Here is a 17,488-nt window from a genome sequence, read left to right as displayed (position 1 = left end):
ACTAAAGTTGAAAAATTCCCTTGCTATAGGTGTAGGCCATTTACATACCTTATGAAGCCTGACTGGAATACTCTCAAGGACATTGTTAGGACGTTACTCAGAAAGGCTTAGTCGTTACTGCTCACCTTTAGGCCTCATGCACACTGGACATTTTTACAGCGGCTGTTTTTGGCTTCCGGTATTTCTTTTTTTCTACTGACAGTAAACTCCCCAGCTTGTTATCCTATGTGTTCATGCACACATAGGCTTTTATCTGTGTTGTGTGTTTTTTTTTTTTTTTTTTTTTTAGCAGGGGTGTCTCCTGGCTGGAAACCCCACCCCCAGAACTAGTGGGTTTTAAGAGGAGTTTTTTAACTGTAAAAGCTCTCTAACTCTGATAGAAGCTTAAAAACACAGAAAAAGCATCTATTCTGCGTTTCATCAGCGTTTTTGAGCCATAAGCGTTTGTGGGAGTATACCGTAGTTTTTTGAAAAACGCTACTGCAAAAATCATTCTACAGCTTTTTACACCTAACGCTACTGGCGTTTTTATAACCTCCAGTGTGCATGAGGCCTTATCACAGGTATGAGCTCCTAAACGCTGAGCTCAAAGCTACTGTATCAGGGGAGAGAAAATGCATGCAAGGGGGGGTCGGAGAAAGAACTCACTCCTGTGATGGTGAAGGTGAGCAAAAATGACAAGCCCTCTCTTAGCAACGCCCTGGGAGTATTCCAGTCAGGCTTCAGGAGATATGTAAATGGCCTACACCTATAGCATTATTTAACTTTAGGGCATTTAAGGGCATTATTCAACTTTAGTCAGAGTTGCACTGTTTGTTTTTATCAACAGCCACCCCTTATCTGCATAGGCAGTTTTTTTGGTAAAGGTGAACTGACCCTTTTAATATGTTTCTGCTATTGTAAAATAGGCTGATGGAGGACTTCTGTTGGATTGCTATGAACTTCTGAGCATTGAAATTCAAAGACAAAGCTTCTTTAGGATATTTTCCCCAGAGTAACATTAGACCTTTTTTCCAAGAATACATAGCTTTTGGTCCCAGATGACTGGTTGAGGAAGCCCATAATTAGCGGTAAATTAGAGAGTTCCTGTTCATTCTATCTCATTACCTACATAGAATCACAATAATCTGACTTGCTTAATTTCCTCTGCTACCGGTAGTAGTGTGTTAGAAATAGACTGTTGCAAACCAAGCTGTATTGCTGTTGCATTCAAATTGAACAACACAGTTTAAGCAATTGACCTCTATAGTTAATTAATTCAATCTTTGTGATGAGAGAGAGAGAGGCAAGAAATTTTAAATCCAAGTGCAACCGTCAATGTCTGGAGCCCCCGGCATAATCATTATGGGTCCACAAAAGCCGCAAATCCATTCCCACTACTGACGCTTGTTCCATTTTATATCAATACCTGACACTTTAATATGCTAAATGCCTTTGCTGCATTTGAATTTACATTTACATTTGCATTTGTAATGAACCGCAGTGAAAGTATTTGCCCACTGCTTTTCCTGTTTGATAAATCACTCAGGCTTCAGCCTGTTTAGGCTTCTGAGCAATCATATTCAGTAAAGTTGGCTTGGTATTCAGTGCTGCCCCTCTTAGCCAGCTGATGTGTAGAGGGTTACCATAGGCAAGTACTTAATAAAAATGTTTAAAGTGAACACGTGCTTTGCTCATACAGTGCAAAGCAACAGGGTCACTTTAATGGTGGGCCCACCAGCAATTTCCATTTGTGAAAGAACAAGTAGCTCACTCCCTTTCCTTCTATTTTAGATGTCTCAGACATCTAGTGCTGTCACATGGCGGAGAGGAGAAAGTTCTCAGCCCTGTGTAAGCTCCAAGTTGCAATAATGCCTTTCTGAAAAGACAGGTGAGGGAGGACTCAGCGTTTTTAAGCTTAATGCATTGAGCACAATAAAATAAGCAATCCCCATTAAACAATTTCTTAAATTTCTTATCCCAGTATTTGCAGATTACAGCTTTCAGTGCTGCCACCTCTTGCTCCAAACTTCCAGTTTTCACAGTTAACAGTGGACAGTGCAGTCTTGAGCCAGTCTGTTAGCTTGGAGATGGAAGGAGGGAGATGAAGTGGAGTGCCAAGCCACCTTCGGTTACTGGGCTGTGTTTCTACTGATGCACACAATGTAGGCAGACACAAATCTAGTCTCTGCATGCAAGTGGCTCCAAAGGATGTTGAAAGAGAAAGGAGCCACCCTGAATCTGGAAACCTTGGGTAGCGGTCATGGCACCAGCCTAAACTAGAACATAGTCAAGGATTAAAAGATAAGGAAGCGGCATACTTAAAGCGGTTGTAAACCGCTGGACGTTTTTTTTTTTGTTTTGTTTTTTTTTTTTTTTTTGTACCTGCAAGGTAATGTCATAATGTGCTAGTATGCATTGCTGTTTATGGCACAGGGCTGTGCTGTGTAATTTGGCCCAATGTAACACCTAAAATACCTGGTTAATCCTGTCAGTTTCTGCCCTCCCCTCTGTAAACTAATCACGTTATATCATGGCTGCTGAGCCCTGTCATCGTGGTCAGTTTACGTGCCTCCGTAATCCGCAGCTCTCCTGTCTGTCGTCCTCTCCCTCCCTGCCTGTCGGCTGCTGTGTCAGGGCCCGCCCCCTCCTGTCCTGCTGCTGAAATACTTTTTCGTATTGTATATAATCCTCCTTGTCTCCTAACCATAGGTGTGTGAGTGTTTTATAAGGAAAAAGTAGATTCTACCTCATTTCAGAGCGTAGCCTGGTGATCACGCGACCCGCTGGCTCTCTCCTCCTCTTCTCCTCCTCCCCTCCCGTCAGCAGGGGAATCTCAACCCCTTCCGCTGCATCCTTCAGACTGGGAAAGGAGAGAGCTGGGCGGGCACGTGATCACCGATTGCCGCTCTGAAATGAGGTATAGACGGCTTTTTTTTTTTTTTTTTCTTTTTTTAAAACACACATACAGGGACACCTATTGTTAGGAGACAAAGAGGATTAGATAAGGTTTTATAGTGGGTTAACAACCCCTTTAAAACCTGGTACACACGGGCCAAATGTCGGGCGGCATTGTCCGGTTCAACCGTAACCTGGGCGTGACCAAAAAATGATCTTCCGATCAGCGCTCTGAGCCATGTCAGATAGTTATTACAATGGCTTCTTCTGAGCTGTCAGTTTTTTGCAGGGCTGAAAAAAAAAAAAAAAAAAAAAACTACTAGTGTGTACTAGGCTTAAGACTTAGAGGAGGTCCAGTCTGGGTGAAAAAAAAAAAGTCAGCTGACTTTTTTAATATTAGGGCATTAACCTGTCCAGGAAGCCCACGATGTCGGCACCCCAGCCGATCTTTGGATGGACTACCAGGTGTTGCCGCCGTCACCATTCCTGGTAAGGAAACCAGGCAGTGAAGTCTTTCGGCTTCACTGCTGGTTCCCTACTGCGCATGCGCAAAGCGTTTTCTAATTGGCCCGGCGGCGGGGGAAGGAGGAAGGGGCCGAACTTACGGGAGATGGGAAGGAAGTGGGGAAGGGGACCTGTCATGTCAAAAGCCCCCCCCCCCCCCCCGACAGGTGCCAAATGTGACACCGGAAGGGGGAAGGAAGTGTATAAGCGGAAGTTCCACTTTTGGGTGGAACTCCGTTTAAATTCAACAGTTACATATTGAGTTACTGAGCACGCTTGGGGTCTAGGGCTATTGGGGCTTGCATGAGAGAGATTTAAATGAACATTGAGATTGATGTAGTAATCGAGTTGAGAATATTCACACAAAAAATGTAGCTGTATTAATTTTGAATACCCAGTCATGTGCAGATGAAATAAACAGGTATTTGTTTTTGCATGATTGCATAATTAAAGTGACTTTTCACTCAATTGTCAACTCCTGTAGTTAATTAGTCTCCAATAGGTAGAGACACTCCATTGGCAAGAATTGGTTCCACTCTTTCTTGAATCGGGCTGTAAATCCATTAACCGCCTCAATTTGTAAGCAGCCCATAGATGTTACTTTTTTTTTTTTTTTTTTTTTTCAACCAGCAGGTTGAACAAAAAAAAATTACTAGATTCCCCTATCCACACATGCGATGTGGATGAATATCCACCCACTGTACTTTTGTATATTGACAATGGGGAGACTTTTTCACCATCAGAATACACTGATCAGTACTGTAGACTATAGCCAGCGGCACTGATTTGAGTGGCAAAAATCTGACAGGGTGGTTGTGCAGAAGTCAATCGGTAGACCGACTATTGTACAACCACCCTGCCAATACATGGATTGAAAATTTGACCGATCCCTGTCCTGACTAAGTTTGAACCATGTGTGGCTAGCTTAAGGGCTGTGTTAACTTTGAGTCTACCTCTGAAATCAGCCAGTACTGAGACAGAGTGGTTGTTGGGGGACAGAGTTCTATAAATGGTAAGGTAAGCTAATATTGGGAGAAATATGGAAAGTACTATTGCTGATCTATCTCTGAAAATGCCAGTTCTGACTCACTTTTTTCATTTGCAAATCACTTCACCATGCTTTGTGCCAGGAAAATCATTTTAGCATCATTTTAAAGGAGGCAAATTATACAATTGATGCTTTCTATAATAATAATACGAGTAGAGCGCAAGCTGACAACGCGAAAGCCTGGAAAACTTCTGCACTTAGTTTTGAAGCGGTGAAACATTGCATGAACAATATTATGGTCAATGAAAAATTAACAGCTATACTTTCTGATTCCAACGACCAATTTCTGTGTGTCTGGCAACCCTGGATACCCTATGCTCACCCTTCACGCTTTGACCAAACACTACTGACACTATGATACTTTTAGAAACGTTGCCCTCTGAGACCACAACCTCTTTCTTTTCCTTCTTTCTTTTCCAATTTCAACATTCTCACCTTTTTCCTCTTTAGCTGAAGAGGTCCTCCTTACACTAAATCTCTCTCTATATCACAACGGACTGATAGCCTCACAGTCAAGAGCGGATAATAATTCGCTCTCGCTCTCTCTCATTTTGAGGCTTGGACCCCTCTAACTCTTCTGGTTTTTTTAGTTATTGTTTCTACAGATTGTTATGCCTTTTTTCAAGGAACACTACCTTAATACAATGGTTCAGCTTACCTATTGTATTAATTTACTCAATGTAACTGCCTTTCACTCCACTTTGGATTTGAACCCTGTGTCACATGTATCGGGGTTTTTTTTACAGTTTGTCAGTTGGTTGTCAGTTGGTTTTTATATATCCATGCTACTTACTAATAAAAAGCTTTTGTAAAAGAAAAAAAAAATGTAAATTCTACCCAAAGTATGCCAACCTTCGACCCTTACACTAACCCTGGCAAACCTTGATCCTTTTATTTTCTTATTTTATTTATTTTTATTCAGTTTTTTTTTTTACACACTTAAGTTTATTTACATTTTTCTCTCCAGCAAGAAGCGGAAGATACAACATATCTTTCTCTTCATTCAGAAGAGGGACTAAACGCATGGGTGGGCTCACCATGACTGATCACTGTGATAGCCAGTCAGAGGCTATCACAGTGATCAGGTGACCTGGAACCAAAAGTCCCGGGTCCCAATCGTTAGCAGGAGACCCAGGCTTTCGGTGAGATACGCATACATGCAATCCCCACGGATAAAAAGCCCACTTCCGTGACGAAGGGGTTAATTCTCTAAGGTAAAAAAACCCTTCTGTGTACAGGTTTCCCCAGCCCCCCTGATCCCAAACTCTATCCAGTGCTGTGCCCGAGAGCAGCGACTCTCACCTCTCTCTCTCCTCACTGAACATGAAGGATACAGTAGGAGGCATTGGGAAGAGTGTGGTGGTGGTGGGGGCAAAGCTATGCTGTGTGTGGTAACGGACACACACAGCGTGTGTCGCCAAATGGCTTCCTACTAAAGAGGCACTTGGAAGGGGTGAGGAGCCAGGGGACCCCCAGAAGAGAAGGTTTAGGGCCGCTCTGTGCAAAGTCATTGCACAGAGCAGGTAAGTATGCCATGTTTGTTTGTGGTTTTATTTATTTATTTATTTTTTTTAAATGTTACCTTTACCATCACTTTAAGACAAATGGTCTTGGCTGAATTCCACAACAGAAAATGTTGTGTTAGATCCCCTCTGTATCCTGCTTCTTCATTTGGTTCTCTGTGGGAGGACATCTCTCCATAATAGTGTTGACCATGCTTGTATAATCACTTTGGAATGCCCAGGCCTCGGTTTAATGTGCTACGCTACTTGGTAAAGGTCATGGGTCCCCTTTCAATGTATGTTTTTCTTTCTAAATGTCTGTCCTTATGTGTGTCAAATGTAATCATCTCTAATCCTACCGTCATTACACAGTGTTGCATACATGTCATGAGTGTACTGTTTAGAGCTTATTTCTCATTAGTTATACAGAATCTGCCGAATGACTTTTTTTCATGTTAACAGAGTGAAGATTTTATCACAGAGGTCCCTGAACAGCTGGTCGGTGGTTGTAGAGACAGCTTGGAAAACAATCCGTGCAAAGAACTGTTTAAAGACTGTTCTAAGTAAGCCAAGATTCAAACATATTATGTGACATTGGTATATTATAATTATAAAATGTGATCTGTCTTATGACAGTGTACAGTAATTTCTAAGAGACATGTACACCCAACCTAGTCCTGATACAAGTAGTAGCAGACTCATCTTCTTTTTTTTTTTTTCGTTTTTCCTACCATTTTTTTTATTATTTTTGTTTTTTCAGACTTGTCCATGACTTCCTCAGCATGGCTCCATTTTCAGATTACCTGGATAGCCAATATTACAACCGCTTTTTACAGTGGAAATGGCTGGAGAGGTAAGCAATAATGCATTCCTGCAAAGCTATTGTCTTTTCTGATCAGGCCATGCTCCTTTGGGCCTAAATATGTCAGATGTATTTAAATGGTGTAAATAATGATACATCAAAAGGCATATCAGTATCACGTTGACAGTCTTTCATCCTCTGCTTGTCATTCTTTTCAGACAGCCAGTCACAAAGAATACATTTCGCCAATACAGAGTTCTGGGCAAAGGGGGATTTGGTGAGGTAAGAACTAATATGATTTTCAGTGTGTCTTAACCACTTGCCGACCAGGCTTTTTCTGGCACTTTTCTGTTTACAAGTTTTAAATCACTATTATTGCAATTCTTTATGATCGTTGCAATTTCTTTTCTCGGACATCACGGGATACAGAGCCACAGTAATTACTGATGGGTTATAGGGTATCACTAGGTATTGGACACTGGTCACACCCTAATCAGGAAGTTCAACCCCCTATATAACCCCTCCCCTTCCAGGGATACCTCAGTTTTTACGCCAGTGTCTTAGGTGTTGGACGTGTAAAGATGTCCTGTGCTGAAGCTCCAAAAGGAATATTCTAAGATCCTATACTGGGGCAAGCCAGGCGACCGGATCCATTCAAAGTGTCTTTTCATGGCCGAATTGGATGGTACCCGGGCCTCATGTCCGAAGAAACGAGGTTTTACCTGTAACGCTTCTCTTTTTAGAGAGCTGGACCCGCGGATCAGAAAATGGCTTTAAACTTCCTAATTTCTGGCGAGGTGCTTTACAGGCCCAGAACTGAAGGATCCCCCTACTGATGGGGGCCCCAGTCTCTGATGGTTTTTCCACAAACGGAGCCCACCGTGAGAGGCGAAGGCTGGGTCTGTGTAAACTGAACCCTGCGGCCTGAATAAGGTAAGAGGAGATTCCACAGAATTTTAATTCTAGTGGCTTTTCTCCTTTAAGGTGAATGCATGCTGTGCCTATTGTGACCACCGGGGGCTGCCAAGAGCACAAACCTTTTCATGTTTGATCTGTCTCAGCGTCCGCTGCATTAGCTCTTCCTCCAGCTCCAAAGGTAGATGGTGGGGGGTTTTCTCTGCTGGGATGGTCCCCCCAGGCTAGGGAAAGGCTCAGGTATGCTGTAAGGCGGGTGAGACCGCACTGTCACAGCCGCTGCCGCCGCCGCCACCGAAGCCGCATTGCGATGCAGGGCCCATCACTGCCGGCCTCCTCCTTATTCCCCCAACCCCAGCCTCCCTTCAGGCTTGTCAGAAAGGGTCGGCTCGCGCGGGAAGCGCTCGTTTTTCAAAAACGAGGGGGGGAAGGGGGGGGCGGGGCGTCAGCACAGCGTCAGCGTGCCCAGACGCCCACAGTGCCAGAAAGCATGGCCATTTAAAGCACACTGTACAGGTTCTCTGAGCTTTGGAGAGACACAGAGCTGACAGTCGCATGTAAGGTGGGACACAGGCATTCCCCTAGGCTGCATTTACTAAAGAACACCAGACTGGGCATTTGGTAGCAAGGCTTTTAGCCAGACTACATCGCTCAGCAGTCAGTGTTCGCTTTTGATACCTCACACCTTGTTGCTTTGCACTATGGGTAGAAGAGGTTCAAGCACCCCAAGAACCAGAGGCACTAGGGGGTCTCGTTCAGGTTCTGAGGACCCCCTGTCTGCTACACCATCCCCTCCTGAGGGACCAGGGGCAGCTGGACAGGGAGAGCCATTGGGGTTAGGGGCTACATCTGCTGCCGGCACTTCAGCCCCTGTGTACATTACACAAGAAGTTTTTTCCTCAACCATTTCTGGATTAGAGAAAAAGCTAATGGCCGCGATTACATCTTCACGCAGTGAAAGAAAACGCACAAGGCCTTCCTCTGCTTCCCAAGACCCTCAGTCAGAGGAGCTCTGGGATAAAGGAGATGAATCCCTTTCAGAGGATCGGGAGGGGACAGATGATTCCTCTTCGGAGGATTCAGGTGGAGAGCGACCCTCTGCGACTTCCCAAGAGGAGAAAGTCTTAGTGCAGATCATCACTGGTTTGGTCCGCTCCACATTTAAGTTGTCCCTACCTGAAACTACTACAGAAACCTCTTCTGCTTTGGGGTCACTGAAACCTTTCCAAGCAGCACATGCTTTTCCTGTTCATAATTTACTTGAAAAGCTGCTTTATTCTGAGTGGGATCACCCAGATAAGCGATTTCTTCCGCCGAAAAAGTTTTCTACACTTTATCCTATGGAAGAAAAGTTTATTAAGAGGTGGGGAATACCGGCCATTGATGCGGCCATTTCCTCTGTAAATAGTAATCTGACTTGTCCTGTAGACAACGCTCAGATGCTCAAAGATCCTGTGGATAAAAAGATGGACTTCTTATTGAAAGATGTGTTCTCTTTAGCAGGATCAGTGGCCCAACCTGCAGTAGCAGCGATTGGAGTCTGTCAATACTTAAGAGACCATGTTAAACAGGTCATCAAAGTATTACCTGAACAGCAGGCCCAGGGGTTTGCTAACCTTCCTGCGGCTTTATGTTATGCTGTTGATGCCATTAGAGATTCTATCGTGCAAACCTCTCGCCTCTTGCTTGGGTTGGTGCATATACGTAGAATCTTATGGTTGAAAAACTGGTCAGCCGAAGCACCATGTAAAAAGCTACTGGCTGGGTTTCCCTTCCGTGGTGAAAGGTTGTTTGGAGAGGACTTGGATAATTATATCAAGATGATCTCCTGTGGGAAAAGCACTCTCTTACCTGATAAGAAGAAGAGTAAGCGTCCCTCTTTTAAACGGACTCTTTCCCCAGCGCCAGGGGCATCAGCCTCCAGGCAGCCACGAGGGTCTCCTCCGTATGGGGCAAGAAACAAGAGTCAACCCCAGGGACACAAGAAATCCTGGGGGAAAAGGTCTTCTAAGCAAGACACTAAGACCTCTTCATGAAGGGGCGCCCCGCTTGCTCGAGTGGGGGGAAAGACTGCTGCAGCTCTCAGGGCCCTGGCAGAAGGACTTCCAGGACAGATGGGTGATCTCCACGGTAACCTTAGGGTACAGACTGGAGTTCCAAGAATGTCCCTCTCCTCGTTTCCTCAGATCAGGTGTTCCCAGAAAGCCAGAAGAGAAGCAGTCGCTCCTTCTAGCGATAAAGCGACTTTTGTCGCAAGAGGTCATTGTGGGGGTTCCCACAAAGGATCAAGGATTGAGACTTTGTTCCAATCTTTCTATGGTCCGAAAACCAAATGGGGACGACAGACCCATTTTGGATTTGAGAGATCTGAAACGATTCCCAAGGATGCAGTCCTTTCGTTTGGAATCAATTCAGACAGTAATCTCCGTCCTGCAGGGAGGAGAATTTCTGATATCAATAGGCATCAGAGATGCAGGCCTATATGTGCCCAGTTTTCCTGCTTAACTGAAGTGTCTGCAGGCAAAGATCACTGCTCTAAGGGAGCTGATTCTGACAGTCAGGGCCAAGAAGGGTCTTTCTGTCCGCCTTTGTATAAGGCTGCAGGGGAAGATGGTGGCTTCATTCGAAGCAGTTCCCTATGCGCAGTTCCAAGCAGAACTGTTGTAACACAGTATTCTGTTGACCTGGAACAGGAAGGTGCAGGCATTAAACTTTCCAATGCACCTATCGCATGCGATGCGTCAGAGCCTCAGTTGATGGCTCATACCCGAAAACCTACAGAAGGGGAAATCCTTCCTACCGGTTGCCTGGGATCCTCTTGCAGGCAGGACGGATGCGTTGGTGATTCCGTGGCATCGGCTCTCACCGATTTATGCATTCCCTCCCATTCTGCTACTGCCACGGCTCCTTCGCAGACTCAGGCAAGAAGGGAAGTCGGCACTTCTGGTGGCCCCCGTTTGGTCCAGAAGAACCTGATAAGCAGAAATAGCAGGGATGATGGTGGGTTCCCGGTGGACCCTACCGATACACCCAGACCTGTTAGCTCAAGGTCCGGTGTTCCAGCCTGCCTCACAAATGCTAGATTTGACGGGTGGGCTATTGACTCCCACGTTCTGAAAAATCGTGGGCTTTCAGGTCCTGTCATATCTACCTTGATCAAGGCAAGGAAGCCAGCTTCCAGAATGATTTATCATAGTGTCTGGAAAGCTTATGTATCCTGGTGTGAATCCAGGGGTTGGCATCCCAGGAAATATGTCATAGGTAGAAATCTGGAATTTCTACAATTAGGATTAGAGATGAAGCTGGCCTTGAGTACCATCAAGGGCCAGGTGTCGGCCTTATCAGTGTTGTTTCAACGGCCGCTTGCTTCGCATTCTCTGATCCGAAACTTTATACAGGGGGTGATGCGTCTTAATCCTCCGGTTAAGGCGCCCCTAAACCCCTGGGACTTGAACTTGGTTCTATCGGTGTTACAAAAACAACCTTTTGAACCAATACGTCAGATTCCTTTGGTCTTACTGACGAGGAAACTAATTTTCCTGGTAGCTATCTCTTCTGCTAGAAGAGTATCAGAAATAGCAGCTCTTCCCTGTAAAGAGCCTTACTTGATTATACACAAGGATAGAGTGGTACTGCGCCCTCATCCTAGTTTTTTTACCGAAGGTGGTTTCAGATTTTCATCTAAACCAAGACATTGTGCTACCTTCCTTTTTTCCAGAACCTTGTTCTTCGGAAGAAAGGTCATTACATTCTTTGGATGTAGTAAGAGCAGTCAAGACCTATCTGGAGGCAACTGCTCAGATTCGCAAGATGGATGTCTTGTTCGTGCTGCCGGAGGGTCCCAATAGAGGACAGGCAGCGTCAAAAGCGACCATTTCTAAATGGATTTGACAGTTGATTATTCAAGCTTACGGTTTGAAACGGAAGGTTCCCCCGTTTCAGATCAAGGCACATTCCACAAGGGCTATTGGTGCTTCTTGGGCAGTGCATCACCGGGCCTCTATGGCTCAGATCTGCAAGGCCGCAACCTGGTCTTCAGTTCATACATTCACCAGATTCTATCAGGTGGATGTGAGAAGGCATGAGGATATCGCCTTTGGGCGTAGTGTGCTGCAGACAGCGGTACAAGGTCCTCAGGTCTGATAGCACCCTACTTGGTTGTGATTCCCCCCCCCTCAGTTGGCATTGCTTTGGGACATCCCATCAGTAATTACTGTGGCTCTGTGTCCCGTGATGTCCGAGAAAAGAAAATAGGATTTTTTATTACAGCTTACCTGTAAAATCCTTTTCTTTCGACGGACATCACGGGACACAGAGGTCCCGCCCCTCTTCTAATACACCTATACTGCTTTGCTACAAAACTGAGGTATCCCTGGAAGGGGAGGGGTTATATAGGGGGTTGAACTTCCTGATTAGGGTGTGACCAGTGTCCAATACCTAGTGATACCCTATAACCCATCAGTAATTACTGTGGCTCTGTGTCCCGTGATGTCCGTCGAAAGAAAAGGATTTTACAGGTAAGCTGTAATAAAAAATCCTATTTTTTTTGTCTCGCAGCATTTGCGCATCGGTTTTGTAAACACAAATTTTTTATAAAAAGTATGCTTTAATTAAAAAAAAAAAAAAAAAACATAATAGTTGCTCTAATTTTTTTTTGTATAATGTGAAAGATGAGGTTACACCAAGTAAATAGATGCCTAACATGTCACACTTAAATTATGCATGCTTGTGGAATGGCGACAAGCTACGGTACTTAAGTCTCCATAGGCGACGCTTTAAATGCCTTTATGAGTCACCTGTTTAGCGTTACAAAGGAGGTCTAATGCTAGAATTATTGCTCTTGCTCTAATGTTCGCAGCAATGTTCGCTCCTGCGTGCAAGCACAGAGGGATAGGGGGCTTTATGTTTCTTTTTTTACACTTTCCCTTTTGATTTTTTTTTTCTATTACTTTTATTCCTATTACCAGGAATGTAAGCATCCTTTGTAACAGAAATAAGGTTAACAGGTCATGTTTATGGAGAGGTCTAGGGTCAAAAAGACCTCAAATCTCTTCCTTAACTTTAGAAGCGAATTATTATTTATGACATCGCTGCAGTCCTCCAAGGCCATAGAGATGATCAAAGAGTATCCAGCTGCAGATCGTTTCTCAGGTGAACCGGTGGAAACAGCCTAAGAAACGCCCATGAGTAGCGCCGGGAGGGGGAAACGTGCCCTTCCCCCACTTTGGAGGGGGGGGGGAAACTCAGCAACTCATGAGCCGCTCGGAATGGTTTCATGACAGAGCCATGCGCTGGCAGCAGAAAACAAATACCGTAGTTATGGCTGATATACTCAGCCGTAATCCCGGTAAACCACTTGCAAACCGCAAGGTGTGTATGTATACATTTTTGTGTGTGTGTGTGTGTGTGTGTGTGTGTGTGTGTGTGTGTGTGTGTGTGTGTGTATATATGTATTGCGGTCGAAAATAACCTAAACTAATGCTAACCCCCACCAGCCAAACCTCTTAAACTTGACTAACTTCCCCGCACCCATTCCAGCCACTTACTTGCCGTGGTCCAGTGTTTACATCATTGGCAATATAATTCTCTTCAGTCCCTAGAAATACTCAGTATATTGACCTGAAGGGGGCCAGAGCAGAAGAGAATTTCAGTGTTGCGGATGTAAACACTGGCTCAGGCCACATCTGTGCAACAAAGATAAGTAAGGAGCTGGGGTTGAGCAAGGTTAGTCCATTTTAGTTAAGAGGACTGGGGTAGGGGGTTAGTGTTATTTTAGGTACACCTTTAATATGACCCTTGCCATTCAGTCTTTTATCCAGTATAACAGCACCTGTGCATGGAGGATGTTGAAAGCTTTTTATTGGTTTCTTTCTCATGTCGCAGCTCTATAGCAGTCCTTAGATAGCAGCTGTGAAAACTGTTAAAAAAAAAATAATAAAACCTTCATCTTCAGACGTCAGATGTGCATTGGTGACTTTTTTTTTCTACTGGTTATGCTTTTTCCTAGCAGAAAAAATTAGCACATGGGCAAGATGCACATTACACTCCCCTTTCTTCCAATTTAAGGATCTAGTATTCCTAGAGTTCTGCAGTAAAATATTTTTTTATTAGATTTTTGTGTGTCAGCTGATAATGCAGAGATTACTAGAGATAGGAGATTGACGCAGTGTGCTACCTCATAGCCAGTAATGAGAACATCCCATGACATGCCACTGAATAGCCATCTTTGTTTATCAGAGTGTTTTGAAGGTAAAACTGCTTGTACTTGCATAACTCATATTCACTTTTTCATTTTGAAATGCAGTCCATAAATGTATAACATGCATGATTGCTTTCTAAGGACATCAAAAATATTTCTTCCTTCAAAAGCTTTAGAGATGAGAGCTGTGTTCTACACCTCCCATTCTTTCTCTACGGCTTTCTTTGAATTATGTGCCTAATGTCTTACCTCATGCAAGCAATTACTAGCTGTTCTAGTTAAAGCAGTCCTAATCCAAATTGCATGCTTTAAATGGACTATTTAGAGATGAGAGAAGAGCATGTCTAATCCCAGTAAATAGACTTGGACATGATTTAAAAAGCTCTGATAATTTTTGCAAGCTTAATGAAGAAATGTAAGAAAAGGATGCTAGTTCACTTTTTGTTTTGGAAAATAGCTAGAATTATTGTGTTTATTGTTGTATTGCCCTTAAAGGGGGTTTCCACCTTCCTCCTTTGTTTTTAACAGAAGAAAAAAAAAAAACTCTTCTGTTTGGTCTGCATTGAAGTTAACATCACTCAGGCAATGGTTTGAATAGAAGTGCAAAGCTTCGTCAAGGGCACGCACTCTGCTAGGCTTGTCATACAGCTTGTATAACAGTGTAAATTTGGCGTCACCTCAAAATAACTCAACACACAGCCATTAATGTCTAAACCGCTGGCAACAAAAGTGAGTACACCACTAAGTGACTTATACAAGCTGTACACTGGCTACTGTACATTGTAGCAAAGTGTAATTTCTTCAGTATTGTCACATGAAGATATAATAAAATATTTACAAAAATGTGAGAGGTGTACTCACTTTTGTAAGATACTGTATTTTTTATTGTAGTCGTTTATTAGTGTGGGGTGCCCTGATTTGCTGTACCTGCTGTGTGGCCCTGTCTGGTCGCCCCCTGCTCTTTCCACAGCTTTTTTTTTTTTTTTCAGTATATTCATGATATGGTCTCTCTGCAGATATTTCATCCAATATAATAAACTCTTGAAGTGAACTTTGCTTCACAAAATGCATCAAGTTATAGGATATCAATCAGTCGTCTTTCCATATATGTGCTGTCATGCCACCATATACAGTATCTCACAAAAGTGAGTACACCCCTCACATTTTTGTAAATATTTTTAAAAAATGTCCAAATTGGGCCCAAAGTGTCAATATTTTGTGTGGCCACCATTATTTTCCAGCGCTGCCTTAACCCTCTTGGGCATGGAGTTCACCAGAGCTTCACAGGTTGCCACTGGAGTCCTCTTCCACTCCTCCATGATGGCGTCACGGAGCTGGTGGATGTTAGATGTTTACCCTCAGCTTCTTTAGCAAGGCAGTGGTCATCTTGGAGGTGTGTTTTGTAGTCGTTATGTTGGATAATGACTGCGGCCTAGTCTACAAAGGGGGTCGGTCATGCTCTGCTTCAGTATGTCACAGTACGTGTTGGCATTCATGGTTCCCTCAATGAACTGTAGTTCCCCGGTGCTGGCAGCACTCATGCAGCCCCAGACCATGACACTCCCACCACCATGCTTGATTGTAGGTAAGGCAGACTTGTCTTTGTACTCCTCACCTCGTTCCCGCCACACACTCTTGACACCATCTGAACCAAAAGCTTATTGTGTCTCATCAGACCTCAGGACATGGTTCCAGTAATCTATGTCCTTAGTCTGATTGTCTTGAGCAAACTGTTTGCAGGCTTTCTTGTGCATCATCTTTAGAAGACGCTTCCTTCTGTGACGACAGCCATGGAGACCAACTTGATGCAGTGTACGGAGTATGGTCTGACTGACAGGCTGACCCCCCATGCCTTCAACCTCTGCAGCAGTGCTGGCAGCACTCCTGTCTATTTCCCAAAGACAACTTCTGGATATGATGCTGAGCACGTGCACTCAACTTCTTGGCAAGGCCTGTTCTGAGTGGAACTTGTTCTGTTAAACCGCTGTATGGTCTTGGCCACTGTGCTGCAGCTCAGTTTCAGGGTCTTGGCAAACTTCTGATAGCCTAGGCCATCTTTAAGTAGAGCAACAATTCATTTTTTTCAGATCAGAGAGTTCTTTGCCATGAGGTGCCACATTGAACTTCCAGTAACGAGTATGAGAGAGTGAGAGCGATAACACCAAATTTAACACACCTGCTCCCTATTCACACCTGAGACCTTTTAACACTAACAAATCACTTGACACCAGGGAGGGAAGATGGCTAATTGGGCCTAATTTAGACATTTTCACTTAGGGTTGTACTCACTTTTGTTGCCAGCGGTTTAGACATTAACCACTTAAGGACCGGACCATTATGCTGCTTAAGGACCAGAGGACTTTTTCCAATTTGGCACTGCGTCGCTTTAACTGCTAATTGCGCGGTCATGCAATGCTGTACCCAAACGAAATTTGCGTCCTTTTCTTCCCACAAATAGAGCTTTCTTTTGATGGTATTTGATCACCTCTGCCGTTTTTATTTTTTGCGCTATAAACGTAAAAAGACCGAAAATTTTGAAAAAAAAATATTTTCTACTGTTTGTTATAAAAAAAATCCAATAAACTCAATTTCAGTCATACATTTAGGCCAAAATGTATTCGGCCACATGTCTTTGGTAAAAAAAAATGTCAATAAGCGTATATTTATTGGTTTGCGCAAAAGTTATAGTGTCTACAAACTAGTGTACATTTTCTGGAATTTACACAGCTTTTAGTTTGACTGCCTATATCATTTCTTGAGGTGCTAAAATGGCAGGGCAGTACAAAACCCCCCCAAATGACCCCATTTTGGAAAGTAGACACCCCAAGGAAATTGCTGAGAGGCATGTTGAACCCATTGAATATTTATTTTTTTTGTCCCAAGTGATTGAATAATGACAAAAAAAAAAAAAAATATTTACAAAAAGTTGTCACTAAATGATATATATTGCTCACACAGGCCATGGGCCTATGTGGAATTGCACCCCAAAATACATTCAGCTGCTTCTGAGTACGGGGATACCACATGTGTGGGACTTTTTGGGAGCCTAGCCGCATACGGGGCCCCGAAAACCAATCACCGCCTTCAGGATTTCTAAGGGCGTAAATTTTTGATTTCACTCCTCACTACCTATCACAATTTTGAAGGCCATAAAATGCCCAGATGGCACAAAACCCCCCCAAATGACCCCATTTTGGAAAGTAGACACCCCAAGCTATTTGCTGAGAGGCATGTTGAGTCCATGGAATATTTTATATTTTGACACAAGTTGCGGGAAAGTGACAATTTTTTTTTTTTTCTTTTTTTGCACAAAGTTGTCACTAAATGATATATTGCTCACACAGGCCATGGGCATATGTGGAATTGCCCCCCAAAATACATTTAGCTGCTTCTCCTGAGTATGGGGATACCACATGTGTGGAACTTTTTGGGAGCCTAGCTGCGAACGGGGCCCCGAAAACCAATCACCGCCTTCAGGATTTCTAAGGGTGTAAATTTTTGATTTCACTCTTCACTGCCTATCACAGTTTCGGAGGCCATGGAATGCCCAGGTGGCACAAACCCCCCCCCCCCCCCCCCCAACTGATCCCATTTTGGAAAGTAGACACCCCAAGCTATTTGCTTAGAGGCATGGTGAGTAT

The 17,488-nt window shown here is 43.8% G+C and overlaps 1 protein-coding gene across 1 annotated transcript in view; it reads left to right on the top strand.

Moving 5' to 3' along the window:
* GRK6 (G protein-coupled receptor kinase 6) overlaps nucleotides 1-17,488 on the top strand; it is a 114,425-nt gene that overhangs the window by 31,277 nt on the left and 65,660 nt on the right. The window contains exons 5-7 of the mRNA XM_073620517.1: nucleotides 6,394-6,494; nucleotides 6,692-6,784; nucleotides 6,952-7,015. Of these exons, the coding sequence (XP_073476618.1) occupies nucleotides 6,394-6,494; nucleotides 6,692-6,784; nucleotides 6,952-7,015 (258 nt within the window). The remainder of the gene's footprint in view (nucleotides 1-6,393; nucleotides 6,495-6,691; nucleotides 6,785-6,951; nucleotides 7,016-17,488) is intronic.

The sequence above is a fragment of the Aquarana catesbeiana genome, linkage group LG03 (genome assembly GCF_042186555.1).
Source record: "Aquarana catesbeiana isolate 2022-GZ linkage group LG03, ASM4218655v1, whole genome shotgun sequence".
In the NCBI taxonomy this organism is placed as follows: domain Eukaryota; kingdom Metazoa; phylum Chordata; class Amphibia; order Anura; family Ranidae; genus Aquarana; species Aquarana catesbeiana.
This window is presented reverse-complemented; position numbering and strand designations above follow the sequence as displayed.